A 16,600-nucleotide genomic window follows, 5' to 3' on the forward strand; every position below is an offset into this window, starting at 1 on the left:
AGCAGCTCATCGCGCGATTCATGGTTTCGTCAGAACGAGTTTATTGGATTTCTCGAGCCTTGGACTCTACTTCGTGCGTTCGAGTGACTCACATGTGAATTATTATCTTCTTGCATCTTGCGCTCTTGCACTAATAAAGCCGCAGAGTTTCTCAGACCTTGTATCCTCGCGTACAATCCGAAGCAATAATTTTCCTTTCCCTTCTCGAGTTCTACGGATATGAATTAAGGACTAGATCGTGAACTCTTTTCGTTCGAACGTTCTTCCAAAGGAGCGTTTCTTTTCGTTCATTCGACAATCACCACTGTACGGGTCCCGAATTAATCGACTCGTCTCCTAGGACGCGTTGAAAGAAAGGAATGATGAATTCTAAAAATCTCAATATCCTGCGATTCCTCTTCCAGCTTCTTCCTCGTCGCCTCGAATCTTCGCGTGTAGCACCAAAGAGGACGTTCACCAATCGAAACGGTACGCGCGTAAGCCTAATCGATCAGCGTGTTAACATACGAGTACTGTATCGCTAATGTCTTTGCTGTATCGCGAAGGGCACGCGCGAGTTCTGCTAACGAGAACCACTGTCGCGAGGAGCCACGAGCGCATATTACGAGGGCGTCATTACACTTAGGAGAAATAGTACGGTAATCGTAATCAGTAGGAGGAACAGGGGATGAGGGGGTGGAGGGCGGACAGATAAATAAAGGGGAACAGAGAGGAAGACTGTCCAAGGTTGCGAGATTCGAATGTCCGCGGACGCCGCGTTCATTTGCTATCTTCTCGCGACTCCACGCTCGATTTACATCGATGTCTACGTATACCAATTATAGTAATCATAATAATAATAATGATAATAATAATATTAATAATAATAATAAAAATAATAATAATAATCAGAATAATATTAATAATAATAAAATATCAATTAATAATAATAATATTAATAATAAACTCTGTAATATTTAATATAGGTTTGTTCACACGGACTAGATACACTTCCCGCAGAGCGACAGATCGATCGATACGCTCTCTCCCTCTCGACACGACCCTCTTCTTACTCTCGCTTCTCTCATTCTCTCTCTCCCTCTCTCTCTTTCTTTCTCTGCTCTCACGTCGCGTCCGAAAGGTTATAAGATCAGATTCTGCTGGTACGGCATCGGTCTTGTGGAGGGGACATGACGTGATCGATTGAATGCATTGACCATTCGTGACGCATGCCGCGTAATCGACCAAGAGGTCGTCTGTAGTTAACGATCATCGCAACACGACAACTAAAGAAGAGTCTTCCCTTCTCGTCCCGCGTTTAATCGCGTCGTACCGCGTCGTCCCATGCGCCTTCTCTTCGTCCCATCCGCCTCCATTGCACGCGAAAACGACGGCCGTGAAATTGATTGCACTTCGTGATAACCGCGTCTTCTCACGTCACCTTGCGCTCCTTCGCTTCATAGCCGCCGAGAAACGTGTCAGCGACTGATCCGCGACAGCGCGAACCATGGTTTCGCAACGATTCCACGGGTTAACGCGTCTTGTTACGCGCGATCCACGATGCCTTCTTCCGTTGTCGTTCGTGCATCGACCTGTTCGCCGTGCAGGTTCATCAACAGAGGCTGCAACACTTAGACGCGTCGCCCAAGTGAATGTGACAGACGGTTGGCAACGCGGTGCAGCCTTTCCCAACCACGCTCTCTTGGACCAGGTGCGACAGACCCAGATTCTGATTGATGTCCCCGTCGCTGCCACGATGCGGGTGTTTCGCGTCGCACCATTGTTGACGATCTCGCCATTTGTCGTCCGCAGTGGCGCAGAAGAGCATGGACTTGGGCGACGGGGGACTGACGCGGTCGCGAGCGATGCTACCGCAGGATCTCGCCTTGTACAGTCGGCCTTTGCCGAACAATCCTGGCAGAGGGACGCACAGTTTCTTGTGCACGGCGAAGTACCGACTCAGCAATCGGATCTTTCTGCTCTTGCAGTCGTTTCTGTTGATCGAGCCGTTCCTGTTATTCTCTTTGTCGTTAGACGGTATCTGATTGACCGAGCCGCCGTTCAATTCTTTGTCGTCGCAGCAGATCTCGATCCTCTGACACGCGTCCCGTTGCGGTTCTTGCTTGGCGCACCTACCGTTGGGGCTGCAGTTGTTCTGCTTGTTCGACGATTGAGACAACGAGGACTTGCCCGTACTGAGAGACCAGCTTTGTAGGAGTCTCGCGCCGAAACCTTTAGCCTTTTGCACGGTGGTTGCCGCCTGGGACAATGGCTGCGGGACACCGTGCGAACCTGTACTGCTCTGAGAGACCGAGGACGACGACGAGGACATGCTTTGGACGCCTAGAACGGCCGAGTTGCGGGATACGTGACAGTGGTTGTGACACGACGTGGGTCCCTCGGCTTCCTGGACTTCGGTGATGCGATTCAACGACTGACTCTCGCGAAGCCGCGTCTCTCCGGCTCTTCTTCTGCCCGCGCGATGCCTCCTACCGAATATAACCTGATTGTCCGAACATCTGTGCCTCCCACCAGTTGTTGTAGTCGTCGTCGTAGTGGTATTGGTGTTGTTCCCGTTATCCTTTCGATTCGTTTCGTTCGACGGTGCCTCCGTAGTGTGTTCCCCGTTACCCACTCCACCCCCTCCGCCCCCACCACCGCCACCACTTCCTCCTGGATCCTGAGAATCGCTAGAGTCGTCGTGACTGTCGCGCCTGGAGGGCATCGATTTCCCCGCGGAGGTACCCAACTTGTGCGCCCTCTTCTTCCTACTTTCGCTGTCGTCGTCGCTGGCGTCCGAGCTCGAGCAAGAGGTTGTGCGTGTCTTGTGGAACTTGCTCTTCCTCTGTTCGTACCTCCTGACCACGCGACACTTGGAACCGCTGCTCTCGCTACCCGACACGGCCAACGCGTCCCCGTCCTCGAGAATTTCGTTCAACGGCGTGGACGTGGACCCACCGCTCCCTGGCGACGGCATGGTTTTGTATTTTGGCGTCAACGACAGACTATCACTGAGCCCGGTCAGTGGTCGTAGCGGAATCGACACCGTGGACGATTCCGTTAGAATGGTAGTCGTGGTGCACGTCGTTACCGGTTCGGACGGTTTTCGCGAGCCCATGCTCAACGCGGAGTCCAACGTCGACGCGGAAGACCGATGCTGCGAGCCCATTCTCCATTTGTTCGCCGGGACAGGCCCCACCGCCTTCAAACAGTCGGACACCGACTTCGGCCTGTTCTCCGAGGAGCCTTTCCTCGACCAGCCGTGCGACGATCCGCCGTCCAGACGGTTCCTCAGGTTCTCCTGACAGGTGGAATCGAACTTCATAGCTGCAGGTACTTTGTCCGCGAACTGGTTGCCCGCTTGAGGCTTGCCAATCGCCTTCTGCGGGACTGGCGGCGAGAAATCGTTGCTGTTGCCGCTGTTTGGACTAGACTTCAGTCGATCATCCCCCTCGACGATCACAGGTACCACGTTGACGTCCTTCTGCGAGTTACGCTGCGACGGTACAGGCTTGTGAGTTGGCTTCTCGGGAAGCTGGGACAGCCTCTCCTGCAAGATGTGCGACAACTTCCCCTCCGAACGGGAACCGCGGCGATTGAACGAGTTCAACGCGGAATTACTGCCGCGCTCGTCGCGTCCGGAGCAAGAAGACACATCGTCCTCGTCTTCTTCCTCTTGGACGATGCTGCACTTCCGCGTTCGAACGTTCTGCAATGAAAACAGACGGATTTTTCTTTTAGGAGGAATGGTCCTGTTGGAAATCCGTCTGAATGCGTAACAACGTACGGGTAACCTAGATGTTTTCTCTTATTCTAGGGTTACTACGTACCTGAGGCACGTCACCTGGTGTACGCGGCACGCTCAACAGAGACTGGTTGACCGTGCCCAAGGAATTTTGGTCAACACGCATACTACTAGCCACATCATCCTGTCGGCTGAAAATATACGATATCGTCGCTTCGTATCGTCTAAAAATGCTTCGTCTAGCCTAACGTTGACGTAGCGGAACGTACCTAGACGAGACTTCAAGAATTTCCGGACGTGCCTTTTGCATCTGCTCCTGGCGGTGGGCTCGCAGCTTCCTCTCCGCTAGCAAGAAATACGTCGCCGTTATGTGATTGTACTCGTTCTTGTCTAGGGCGCTGTAATTAAATCGAAGGATTAAGTATCATAAAACTCGCCCCGCTCGAATCGAGCCGCGTAACAAGCGCACTCACTCTAATATCTCTTCTTTAGTGGCGATGTTCCCATTAACCATCTTGGTGATTATGTGATTGTGATGATCGTCGGACACCTGTTGCCTCGAGACCAGAGGCAACGCTTCCACCGGATCCGAGTCGATTCCGATGGCCAGCCACGGATCAGCGGCTATCTGCTCAAGCGACGCTCTGCCCTCCGGCTCTCTGACGAGCATCCTCGCGATCAGACGTTTGCAATCCTCGGACACGTGCGGCGGTATCGAGTACTTGCAGTCCATGATCATCGTCAGCGTCTCGCTGTCGTTCGCCTCTTGAAAAGGCGCTTGACCGCATACCAGCATGTACAAAATCACGCCTAGCGACCAAACATCTGAAAACGCGAACGTTCGGATCGACGAATCACAAGGAGAGTCAAAGTTTTGCCGCGTCGCAGCTGGCTTACTTTCAGCCCGATGAAAAACAGAAATAAAATGCGAAAAGAAGGAGTGTGCGGTCAAGCTAACTCTGGAGAATCTTGTACTTACGTTCACGATCACCCTCGCGTAACACTATAAATTCTAAAAAGATTGACACAAGAAGATGTCATTTTATAAAGGGGGATCAGGATGAGTTAACGCAAGGACAGACTTTTAAAGCTGAGTACACTTGGCCCAACCAGGAGCGAGGCTCGAAGTGTTATTTAATCGTTTCGATTGTATTCCCCGCGATGAGCATTCTTGGGATCTATTCCTTCGAGTTATTCGTTCGGTAAAAGCAAGGAGTTCTATCGAAAGAACGATCGTTGTCGTACGTACCAACAGCAGGAGCGTCGTAACTGTCGCCAAGTAGGATTTCCGGCGCGGAGTACGCCAGGGACCCGCAGGAAGTCTCGAGCTTCTGGCCAGGACAGAATCTATTGCTAAACCCGAAGTCTGTGAGCTTCACGGTTCCAAGTTTCTCGAAGAACACCACGTTCTCCGGTTTCAGGTCCCTGTGCACCACGTGCAATCGATGACAATACGATATGGCTCTGACTATTTGCCGGAAGTACGTTTTGGCCACCTGTGATCGATCGAAAGCTTATCACTGGACGTCGAACGGGAAGGTCGCGGCCTCGATGTTTCATCAATCACGGAGAAATAAGAAGAGGAAATATATGGCGGAATGAATCGTTGGTTCGTCGTAGGAATTCTTGGCGTCGCGTATTCCGTTTTCATAGGCAGCGAACGTTCGATCTACGCGGTAAGATGAGTAATACGGTCTTGTGATTCAGAAACGGTGGTTGATAAGTAGGTTTCGATCAATGGTATAATTGTTATTAATAGAACGCCAGATGTTGGTTGTGGAATGATAATGGATATAGAGTACTTAGAGAGTGAATGGATACGCGTAGTTTCCTAGGGATCAATAATGAGACTAAAAAGCTTAAACAGAAATCGAAGCTTTTTCGCAATATTTATATTCCGACTGGTGGGACGTACTTCTATTAGATTCTAGCGACTCTAAAACCATTTCGAGGAAACGTCGATATTATTATCTTTGCCTCTAAAAAACATACATTTTTCATAGTTGCAGCGAGTATTTTTATACCGGAATAATTTCCTGTTAATCTCCAAACCATGTAGAAGACCGATTATAGGTCAGCGCGTATAAAAATCGCATAGAGAAATAAAAGAACAAGCCGTACGCGACGTTAATCCATCATTCCGCGTCCATTTAAAACGACGGAGCCGGCAAAAAGAGACGTCGTCGCCAAGAAAATTGCGCAAGAATTCCTGCACGAACCGAACGCATAAAATGACTTCATTTTCCCCGGAGGGCCGGGATCATTAGGTACGATCGGTTGAAACGATCGCGGTGTACGTTTACGTACCTCTTCGGTGAGGCCGCTCTCGTGTCGCATGATGTAATCGTATAGATCCCCGCCATCGCCCAGCTCCAGGATCAAGTAGAGCTTCGTCTGCGTGTCTATCACCTCGTAAAGCCTGACCACGTTCGGGTGTTGCACCAGCTTCATGCATCTCACCTGCGGATAGAAAGAGGGTTGGGTCGATGGAGCGTACCACCGGATGGCCCGCGCTGCTTCCTCCGCGGAGCGGCGCAACCGGTCAACGACCCTTTTTCGCTGCTCCTTCCACCACCGTCAACGCGTCATTATCTCGTTGACCTTAACGAGATCTACAAGTTCGAAACGGACGGTGGATCTGTCCTACGCGATCCCGCTCTACGCCGGATCTTACGCAATTCGGTCGTTAATATTTAACACCGAATGTCGCGGAACGATGGAGATCGTAGGAAGCCGCGGCTGCTGTCCTACTCCCTTCCGTAGCAGCGTTGTGTAATAGTGGATCTTTTAAGGTGGTATTGATCGATGCGAGGAGGACGGAGTATTGGACGTTGGTGGTCCACGTTCTTGCGCTATGCTTTGCTGCTCTTTATTGCTCGCTGAAAGTCGCATACTCGTTCCCGAGGCGGTATGCTTTCAACTGTACGTCGGTTTTTCTAATTTAAACATATCATTGCAAATGAGATTCCTTCCGTATAACGATAAAAAATTAATGGAACGAAAACTTCTCGAGGTCCATAGCCGTTTCTTCGCAGCCCATAGTAAAATCGTTCGAAAAACACACGAGCCCGGCATACCAACCCCTTTGGCGCGTCGTCAGACGCGAGAGGAAGAGGGACTCTGAAAGGCTCGCTAGATTGCGGCAAAAACCCCCGTGTTCGAGCACGATACGAGGTGCACGGTTATTGAGCGAGCAAACGGAAGGAAGGAAGAGATTAGCAGCGCGTTTCCATTTCCTTCTCGGGTCTCGCTTTGTGCTCGGCGTATTCTCATTCACGCGGCGCAGAGGGAGTGCAGGAACAAAGGGATGAAGGATATACGGTGGTCGTCTCGCGTGCTTCGACGAGACGCGACCACGGAACGAGAGGTGGAAGGAGCGAAAGAGCGAAGAAAACGCGAGAAGAAAAAAAAGAGAAAGAAGTGGACAGGGTGTCGTTACGCGTGGACTCACCTCCTGGAAGAGGTGCGCCCTCGAGACCTCGTCGAGTTTGCTCTTGTCGATGACCTTCACTGCGACCTTCTCGCCGGTGAAAACGTGCCTAGCCAGTTTCACCACGGCGAAGTGACCGCGGCCAAGCGTCTCCTCCAGGTCGTAGAGACCGGCGATCTTGCCATCGTAGTTGCTGTACCCCACCCTCCGATGCATCTCGTGTCGCTGAAACGAGGAAACAACCGTGAGTGGTCGATTGGATCGTGCAACGGTGAAACTTGTTCCGTTTCAATCGACGGGATAGGTACACAGCGTTCGTGGAAAGTTTCCCGGGAGAGGATCCGTTTGCCAAGCGACGACGGGCGCGATGGTGGGTCGTGTTCAATTGCTAGGTAATTGGATAACGTCCAATGGATGATAACGAGTGTACAGCCTCGATAATGAGCTGGATTATAGGAATTTGACTTTAGATTGGGATGGGTGAAATGGCTAAGTTTCTCCGCGCGAAATTGAACGCAAAGTTCTCGTGACACGGTCAAGGTGTTCGTATTAATTGGAGAATTAAAGAGAATAATTAATATTTCAGACGAGATACGCGCGTTGCGATATCGAACGTTTCGAAAGTGGTTAGCTTCGCTCTACATACCACGCATTTCACGATTATTTTTACATTATTCCTTTGATGTTAAAGGTCCATATCTTGGACACTTTCTGGAACAGAACGGTCGCTGGATCGTCCTCTGCAAAAATGCAGAAAGGAGACCGTAATTTCATTAATGAAAAGCCAGTGAGTTTCAGATCGTTAAAAAAAGATCTCGCTGGCTTTACACTTTGTAGTTTTACGCTACAGAAATTACGCTTCAGACCTTCCAAAGCAATAAAATTTTAAAAGGATTTTACCACGAAGGACACTCGAAACTTCATCGACATCCTCTCGAATGGGAGGCGTACCTCAACTCCTTCGTTCATTAATTCTCAAACACCGCGTACATCCCTTTTACATAAACGCGATCAATTACTTTTACCATTTTTAGCAATTCTACCCGCATACAATAAACCTTTTCATCGTTTACAAGATAGCTTTGTGCCCACCTCACGTGAGAGGTGGTCGCGTCGTCCAGCGGAACAATTCGAGTACCGCGACTGCGACATGTGTGCACGTGCTGCGTGCACGCGAACGAATCAGCAAAGAACAATAAATAACAACGAACCGATTGTCCGCCTTCTATGGAAAATAAATATCCCCGCTCGCACGATATCGCGTCGGACTTAAAACGGTAGAACCAGCAAATTCGTCGAAATGGCGGATGTCAGGTTCTACCGCGATAAAAGACCGCTCGGGAAAAATTTATGTCAACTCCTATTGTCAGAAATGTTATATAAGTCCGTTAAGTATATACACACTAATGGTGCAAAGTCCATGAAACAGTGCCACGCGTGACTAAATCCTATGTGGTTGTGACGTTGAACTGATTACTGCCCTCTTTGTTACTACTCTCCACTTTGTCTCATTTCTCGTTTCCGGAATTACACCTCAAATTTCCATCGAGACCTTACTACAAATGTACATAAATTTATCGTCCACGCTCCGCTGTAATTGCACTTGTTCGTGCACGCGCCTACATATTTGGAATTTGACGATTCTGGCCTTAAAATGTGTCGTATCTAGTCGATCTACTCTCACCCGAGAGCCGTTTCTTGGTCAGCGGGAGTGGCGCTGGCTTCGCCTCGCGCATAATGGTTAACCAGTCTCACTTCCGGCGTCCCTTCCGGAACACCGAAAACGGCGTTCAACTGTGCCGCGCAAGATCGATCGATCAGTCCTCGTCGACCGTTTTCCACTGCAACGGGTTTGCGGATCGACGAAGAGGGTCGCCGATTATTTTTAGCCGGGTAGAAGTAATAATTAAGCGGGGCCCCGTCGATTGCTGTACGATCGATCGGTAAGAAAGGTTCCTCGGCCGGATTGCTGCGTAGCTCGACGAGGAACGGTCACGTACCGATTGCAATTTGCGATTTCAGCCAGTCGATTGTCTCAATTGCACGCGAAACTGCATTCTTAACGTTCGTTGCTCTGCTCACTACCGTTGGGAAAGCTGGCGTTCCCAGCGACGAGCGAAAAGGGGTTTCGATGATTTATGACCCGATTACGAGTCGTAATTGACGCACTTACGACGGAATTCGATCGTGGACAAATCGATCGCGACGTCTACTTAAAAATGCTCGTCGCACACGCGACTAAACGAGCGAAATTGAATTAGGGGTGGTAACCGAGCAGCTTCGTTACGTTCGTTGCGTACGCGTCGATACTGATCTTGAATCGTTCAAAGAACGACCTTGAATGCAATTTTCACGATACGTATGCAGTTCGTAGCATTCTTTACGCGAAACAGTCTACGAAATTTCGAACGATCGCACGTGCCAGTTATTGTTACAATAATCTAGATTTATGCAACGATCTCGTTGAGCAACGTTTCAACGCGAACGCTGACGTGCAACTGCTACGTAAAACAGCTCCATCAGCTGTGAATAACATAGAATGCGATACGTTGAATCCGCGCTGTTCATACACATCAGATAATATGGGCAACATCGAGAATACTAGAATAAGCTTAACATTTATACGTATTCAAAGCGGGCCTCGGTTCGAACGTCCGAGGAAAGAGCCTTCTTTCTCGCAGAGCTTAAACCAGAAACGGTTCCTCTCGTTCTTACTCGGTAACTGAAAAACGTGGAAAAACTTTCGACAGGATCGGTGTCGAGAAAAGAAAACGCGCGAAAGAGATTAAAACGATCTCACGGTCGAAGAAACTGCGCTCAGAGAAGTGCACACCGTTTAACGCAACCGAACGATGGCCGTAAACCAGGCGCGAGAGTAACGCTACGTAAAACGATGCTATAAAAACCACTGACCTGTAAGTTCTGCGTGATATTAAACATTCTGCGCGTCGCGATGAGATGTCAGCCGTGGGGTGCACAGGGTGAAAGTAGCGGGGACACGACGAAGGCGACGAATATTTGTTCGACGATCAGGCGCGCGTCAAGCCGCCGGTTCCGGTTTCCGTTCGAGCCATCGAGCAGCTATGACGACGAGGCCGGACGATTTACGTCAGGACTTGCACGCGTCGCGTACGCGTCAAAGCGGAGATGATGCATGGGGCCAGGAACTTCTTTCACCGACCACGCTGCTCCGACGTGCACGCGGCGCGGACGGATCCGCGAGCGAAACGGATGCGAGAATACATTCACTTTGACGGCCGCGGAAGTATGAAAGGAACGGAGAAGGACGCGCATACGCGTTTTAACCCCCCGTCCGAGCGTACGCTGGTTAAAATTAACCGCGGCAACGTTTTCAGGGAATTCACGCGGCGGGCGAGCAACAATGAAAGAAGACGGCTCTCGCCGTCCCTCCGTGCTCTCGGATACGCTCAACGGGGAATTATTAGATGCGCATTCAACGGCCTTTCGTAACGCGGCGACGATACGGTTCCGTAATCCTTAACGCGCGCACCTTACATAAGAGAACGCGCGCGGACGCGCGAGTACGTGTAACAAGTGAATTCGCTGCTCCTAGCCGCGCCGCGTTCCTTCGTTCATCGATTCGAGATTTTAACAAGCTTGTTTACTCGACCGTTGAATAAATGACGTAAACGGGAATGTTGCCTGGTGGTTGGAGAGCCCCATTAGGCTATCGCCCCGTACGAGATTGGTAATTTTGCGTAATTGACGATTAACAATGTTCGTTTCTGTCTACTCGAGGCGAAACGCGAGCCCTCGTAATCTGTAATTCAATGGAAAATTCAGATAACTGCTGCGCGTGTGTTCTTTAACCTTTCCAGACGACACACATCGAGTTCCATTATTCGAGTCGATCCGGTAAAGCGTAGGGGGATGATAATTTTGCTATGCGATGCTCCAAAGGGCCGAGTATTCGAAATTAGTTGAACGTCTAAACGAAACGCTCGATACTCGTCCGACTATCTACTGAATTCTACTGAATTTAATTCCCCGCGGTGTACACCACACTTGCTCCGAATCATTATCGCTAATAACCACTTACCCAGCGGCTGCAAAAACTATTGGCGCAGATACCCGCGTGCTGGTATCTGCATTTTCCACGCTTTTCTGCCCAGATGAAAGTGCACGAAAGTACGGTTAAGCGACGTGAAACTTAATACACTTTAGAGCAATAAAAATAGTCCGATATGTTTAATTGATGAGTATGTAAATACCGAAATAAATATAATGGCATACCAATGCTTTTTATAGCCGGCGTACGTGTTGACGCAACGTTAATATTGATATATGCAAAAACAAATTGTAGAATAAGAATGGCCGATAATTAGACACGTGGGTCTTTCTGTTCTAGGCACGTAGATAGAGCCGAGCAGCGATTAAATGCCGACTAGAACCGGGTGAAATTATTCCTTGAAACGACTGATAGTCGTGCATAGACAACCGTGCCAGAAAACGTCTCGGTATCGTCCGATTGGTCCTACGTAGAGGTAGACAAAAGTACAGCTTCTAAGAAAAGCATGCATGGAGCGTCGAGGTGGGTCCCCGCTGCCGAGGCTACGTAGCCTAGGTTACAGAGTTAGTCGACCATTATTTTTGGTCGAGTTGCTTTGTCACTGTGCGTATTTCTACCAGCCGGGTATAGACGCGACAGCCAGACAACCGTTTCGCCCCAATTAAAATCCGGGGTATGCGGAAAAAGGTTTTACAGTGGCCGTCGGCCACGTTTTTAATTGATCCGATGTACCGTTTAGCCGTGCGAGTCGCCTCGTCATCGATGACCGAATTTAAATGCCGCCCGGCTCTTTGTTGGCCGCGTTTATTCTTGAAATTTGTCGAATTTCACGAAACTAAAAGCCGATAGAGTGGCTGCGTCGGTCGATCCGCACCTTCGGCTCGTAGGACGGGAACGAATTCGGTCGACCCACAAACCTATGCCCATCCGAGTAACGCTATAATTAACCCGCAATTAGGAAAAGCCCGGAGACCAGCAATTAGAAAAGAAGAAAAGAAGAAATACAATTTCTACCTCGCGTTTTCTCCGCGCGTTCGATAATTAAGAGGAACGACGACGTAAATCTAATTGAGCACGCCGCGCGTCGCAATAAGCGGGTGCGAGAAAACTCGCGGGGAGCTTGCACGTGCCATTACATCATATCTTCGATGTTCATTAATAGCGAAACAAGATCAAGCGGAGCGTGCTCCCTTTAAACCCATCTCCGTCCCCCCCTTTGAAACGCTCGAGGGTATCTTATGGAACTCGCAATTACCGTCTACCTAATTAACTTTATCGCGTTCATCAAGGGTTACCTGTGCATCTATCGAGTGGCCGATATTATCCCGGAACTGACGCCGCCCCCGCGCTTGGAACCGCGCGAAACGGACGCCGTGCGCCTAGTCGTGCCTCGAGATACGAAACACCGCAGGGGTCGTCCATGAAAAAACCCCGCGATACGCCTATTCGTCCAAATATCTCGGCTGGCGACTGATTGCTCCTGACATTTAACCGATAACAGCCTCGCGTTCTCGCCCCGCAGCATCCACCTGCGCGCGACGCGCGTTTCTGCCCGTTTTCACCCCGACGCGATGCGATGCTATGCGCCTGTGACCTGGTTCCGTTGCGGGCCGAGTGTGTAATCGCTCGCCTGGGTCGCCTATCAACCGTAGATAAACAAATTTTTTCACTACGACCCCGCGTACACCCTCGTGCCAGGAGGACACGCGCCCTCCGACTGACGAACTCTGTTATCGACATGCGACTGATAGTTGCATAAACGCCGACCTGGGGTGAAGACGCGAACTCGTGCGCCACAGATCGCTGGCATTCCTTCGACGAACGGACAACCGGGTAATTTGTTTATTCCCCGCTGGTTTCCCTGTTACGTGTTTAGGAAACGAGCTGCGCGAGATAACGCGGCCATGTGCGTGACTCCACTTGTAACTCGATTAGAGGACTCGATAAGGAATATAAACGCGGTAAATAGGAGACAGATGGGACGCGAGGCTGTGATAAATCGAGCGCGGTTCAGAAGGATCGTAAGGGATGATGGTTTCAGCGGGGCTGAAGGAGAAGTAGGTTGAAAGGTCACGGATATTGGAAGCTAGAACGGTGGAAGATGAACGATGAATGGCGAATTTATTGGCCAATAACGGTTAATAACGCTGCCTCTCGTGAATGAAGATCAAATTGTTCCCTAGGACGGAATGTTGACGAAGGGTTCGCGAAGTTGACAGTCGCTGTTAAAACACAGTGGCACGCGGCGAAAACAGATGAACGTGAACGCGGGTAAATTGGATTTGAATACGTGGCAGCGGAGATGCCTAAATCCGACCATGCCAGCGGAATCACACGTAGGATTAGCCGGAGTAATTCAATTACGATTCATAGACAATTTCACCGCAAGGAGACGCTATTTGCGTCCCCTGTCTAGATCTCGTACAAAATACCATTTCGTGTTGCAACCTCGACGGTGTACTTCCAACTTTTCCAATCTCACTTCCGAAATATAATAAGCTGATGAATATTAAATAAGAACGAATCATTAAATACGAACGTACACGGGACAATCAAATACGATTTATTCCCTCTGGAAGAATCCACGGTTTTTCAATTATACACCACATCGATCCGGTTACCCTACATAGATTATAATACCAATTAAAAAAAAAGGTCGATACACTTCATCGCGGCGTCCCAATTTAAACGAGACAAGATTGGATTTACCGAGGGCAGAGCAAGTTGATTTCCAGGTCCCTCGATTAGTCAGAAATCGAGGAAACGTACCGCGATGATTCCCGGTTGGACGGGGCCGGGGAAAAAACTTCATTAGCCTGTAATTTCGCGAGGGCGGAACAAGTTTTCGCCGAATGGAACTCGTTAACATTACCAGGAGGATCGAGTGTGGGTGCGCTTGCGAGGGGCAACGAGCGATGCCAATCTCCTCTCTAAGGTCATCGTCATCAGACTGATTTTCCCATGAATTTCATCTCCGCGGACGTGTATTTTAGCCTGGCCGGAACGGAGGGATTCCTGACATTCTCGCGTGCCGCGTCGTTTAATAAATACGCGAAACGAACTCCGTGGTTACCTACTTCCACGTCCGATGGAACGGGAGTGAATTAATCGGCTCGTTTAGTTTCACGTAAGTGCGTCGACCATAATCTATGCTCGTGAAAGCTGCGGCTTTTCCCCCTCGAATCACTCCTTTATCAACGATCCGCGAACCGCAAATAGTATCACGGCTATCGTCACGCTGATATCGTCGTACTCGAACAACGCGAATTAGGATCGATAAAAGCCGTTTATCCGCGATAGCGATGGCATTTACGTATCGCGGCCGGACAATTTTCGCGGTCCTTGAGGCAACTTTATCGCCGCCGTTTACGATCGGTCACGCGGCCGCGCTTTTCAACGTCGCAGAGCAACGTCGACGCAGAAATGGAAAAGTGAAAGAGGAAAGGGGCAAACGCGACGGATTGCGTAACAGCCGTCGTGGATTGTTTCGCGAAAACGGGGCTTTCGCAACCGACGCGATAAAAGCGAGGGGGGAAGAACACGCGGGTACCGAACCACCGTGAAATCCACGATTCGAGAGAAGCGATAACCTATGGTAATGCGTAATGTAAACGCACCACCGCGGGTGCGTAACAGGTAGTGCTCGGCGTCCCGTTACCGAGATTCCTCGCGTCTTTGACACGCGGAAGATGTCGGGTGTGCCGTACGCGGAAACCACTGATAGTTCGCACCGGATAAAGCGATTCAAGTATCGACGCGCGCCTCTCTCTCTCTCTCTCTCTCTCTCTCTCTCTCTCTCTCTCTCTCTCTCTCTCTCTCTTGCTCTGTCTCTGTATCGTCTGCGAATTGGTCCTTGAGGCGAGGACAATTAGGAACGATTAGAATTGTTTCTTTACTAGCGAGCATGGCGCTACGTAGCTGGATAGTTTCACGGGTGCAATGCGACGTAGTGCATGCGTGCATTCCACGATATCTGGAGAGAGAGATGAGCAGGGAAGAGAGAAGAAAGAAGGACGATCGAAGCAGAGACTCTGTAATCTGTATCCGTGAGACGATGGTATACCGGCCACGCCATTTTTAGTCGTCCCGCACTCTTTTGCTCCTCCCTTTCCTTTCGTCTCTTTGACCCCTTTCTCTGACCACGGTAAACGAACGTGACGTAATAAGACATTAACATTTCAGAGAGCTCCCGGTTCGTTAACCTGCCGATAATATCGGGGACCATCGCGTTCCTTTCTTTCTTCTCCTCTTTTTTTCGGGAGGGAGGGGGAGGTCGCGTCTTCGACGTGTTCCAGTTTAGACTATCGTGCTCCGTTCGAGATGTAAATACGGTTTAGAAAAGAGATTGGATTTAGAAATTCCCGATGCGTTTACCGAACAGAAACTTTGTATGCGCCTGTTTCTGCACAGCGACGCGGAGCAAATACTTTCACAAATATTCTAAGGAGGTATTCAAAATACGTTAGTCCGCCTGGCTTCGAAGGCACGACGAGAAGAATGAAACCCACGTATGTTATCGGGAACGCACATGTGTATACCGAATCGTACAACGTGCCTGGCCGATTGGTAGACAGCGTTAAAACACGTGACGCGTATTTCACACGAAACGTTCGAAAGTTTCACGACTATCTGTCTAATGCCCCAAGGTCGCGTTAGGTTATGTACCCACGAGAAATAAATATGGCGGAGCCTTATATATGTCAGGGGAGCCCGAATGGGACCGTCGCTTTTTAAAAACTAACGGGTGTCTGAACGGTAGTCAGAGGAATCCCTGTCGTTTACGTTGATCGCATGCAAGCGGCGTACCGTATCGTGTGCAGGGTAGGTCGTGAATGTTTATAAACGAATCACGTACCCATACTCGAGTTTCGTGCGTCGCATGGGCTACCGATCCCAGATACACGCTCGCACCGAGCAGCGTCCGAGGAAAATAATTTCCTCGTTCGACAACGATTTCCGGACACAAATGCCGCGCGACACTCGAGTATGGTAGCGAACGAGCAAGTGGGAGTGAACCGTGTGCCAGAGGGAAGACGAGGAGAGGCGTCAGGAGCCATTTTTACAGGAGAGTCCACTAAATATACCGTTGAATAAAATTCTACGTACCGCTTTGCCCGCTAGACAGACGAATCCAGCCAGCACTCGACCTCCCTTCTCGTCCGATGGACTGTCATTTGTGATGAAGGTTCATACGCGTGTCCAGACAACGCGACGATTGATGCACGCACGGTAACCACGGGGCCGTTGCTCGGCCAATATTTCGCACGATAACGTCCCCTTAACTGGTTGTCACTACGAGACGCCGAGCATGCAGCCTCTCACATAACCTCGACGATCGCGACGGTCAACGATGACAACGACAACGACCACGACGACCACGACCACGTCGACGACGGCGACGACCACGACGACGATG

General features: G+C 50.0%; 1 protein-coding gene across 1 annotated transcript; it reads right to left on the bottom strand.

Moving 5' to 3' along the window:
* Positions 1-934: 934 nt before the first annotated feature.
* On the bottom strand, positions 935-16,455 carry Snrk (SNF related kinase). The gene is made up of 8 exons (XM_076896063.1): positions 16,291-16,455; positions 7,176-7,379; positions 6,032-6,184; positions 4,974-5,220; positions 4,198-4,549; positions 3,994-4,122; positions 3,810-3,915; positions 935-3,688 (listed from the first exon to the last, which is right to left on the bottom strand). Exons 2-8 carry the CDS (start codon positions 7,368-7,370, stop codon positions 1,592-1,594), a joined length of 3,279 nt encoding a protein of 1,092 aa, XP_076752178.1. The 5' UTR covers positions 7,371-7,379; positions 16,291-16,455; the 3' UTR covers positions 935-1,591.
* Between the last annotated feature and the right edge of the window lie 145 nt (positions 16,456-16,600).

The sequence above is a fragment of the Xylocopa sonorina genome, chromosome 6, assembly GCF_050948175.1.
Source record: "Xylocopa sonorina isolate GNS202 chromosome 6, iyXylSono1_principal, whole genome shotgun sequence".
Classification (NCBI taxonomy): Eukaryota; Metazoa; Arthropoda; class Insecta; order Hymenoptera; family Apidae; genus Xylocopa; species Xylocopa sonorina.

What these genes read in the sequence shown, in the direction of transcription:
- Snrk (XM_076896063.1), bottom strand. Translation starts at nt 7,370, where the DNA reads ATGCATCGGAGGGTGGGGTACAGCAACTACGATGGCAAGATCGCCGGT. An exon ending in GGGCGCACCTCTTCCAGGAG is followed by an intron (nt 6,185 to 7,175) that starts GTGAGTCCACGC and finishes TTCTATCCGCAG; the next exon opens with GTGAGATGCATGAAGCTGGT. An exon ending in ATTCTTGAAGTCTCGTCTAG is followed by an intron (nt 3,916 to 3,993) that starts GTACGTTCCGCT and finishes GTATATTTTCAG; the next exon opens with CCGACAGGATGATGTGGCTA.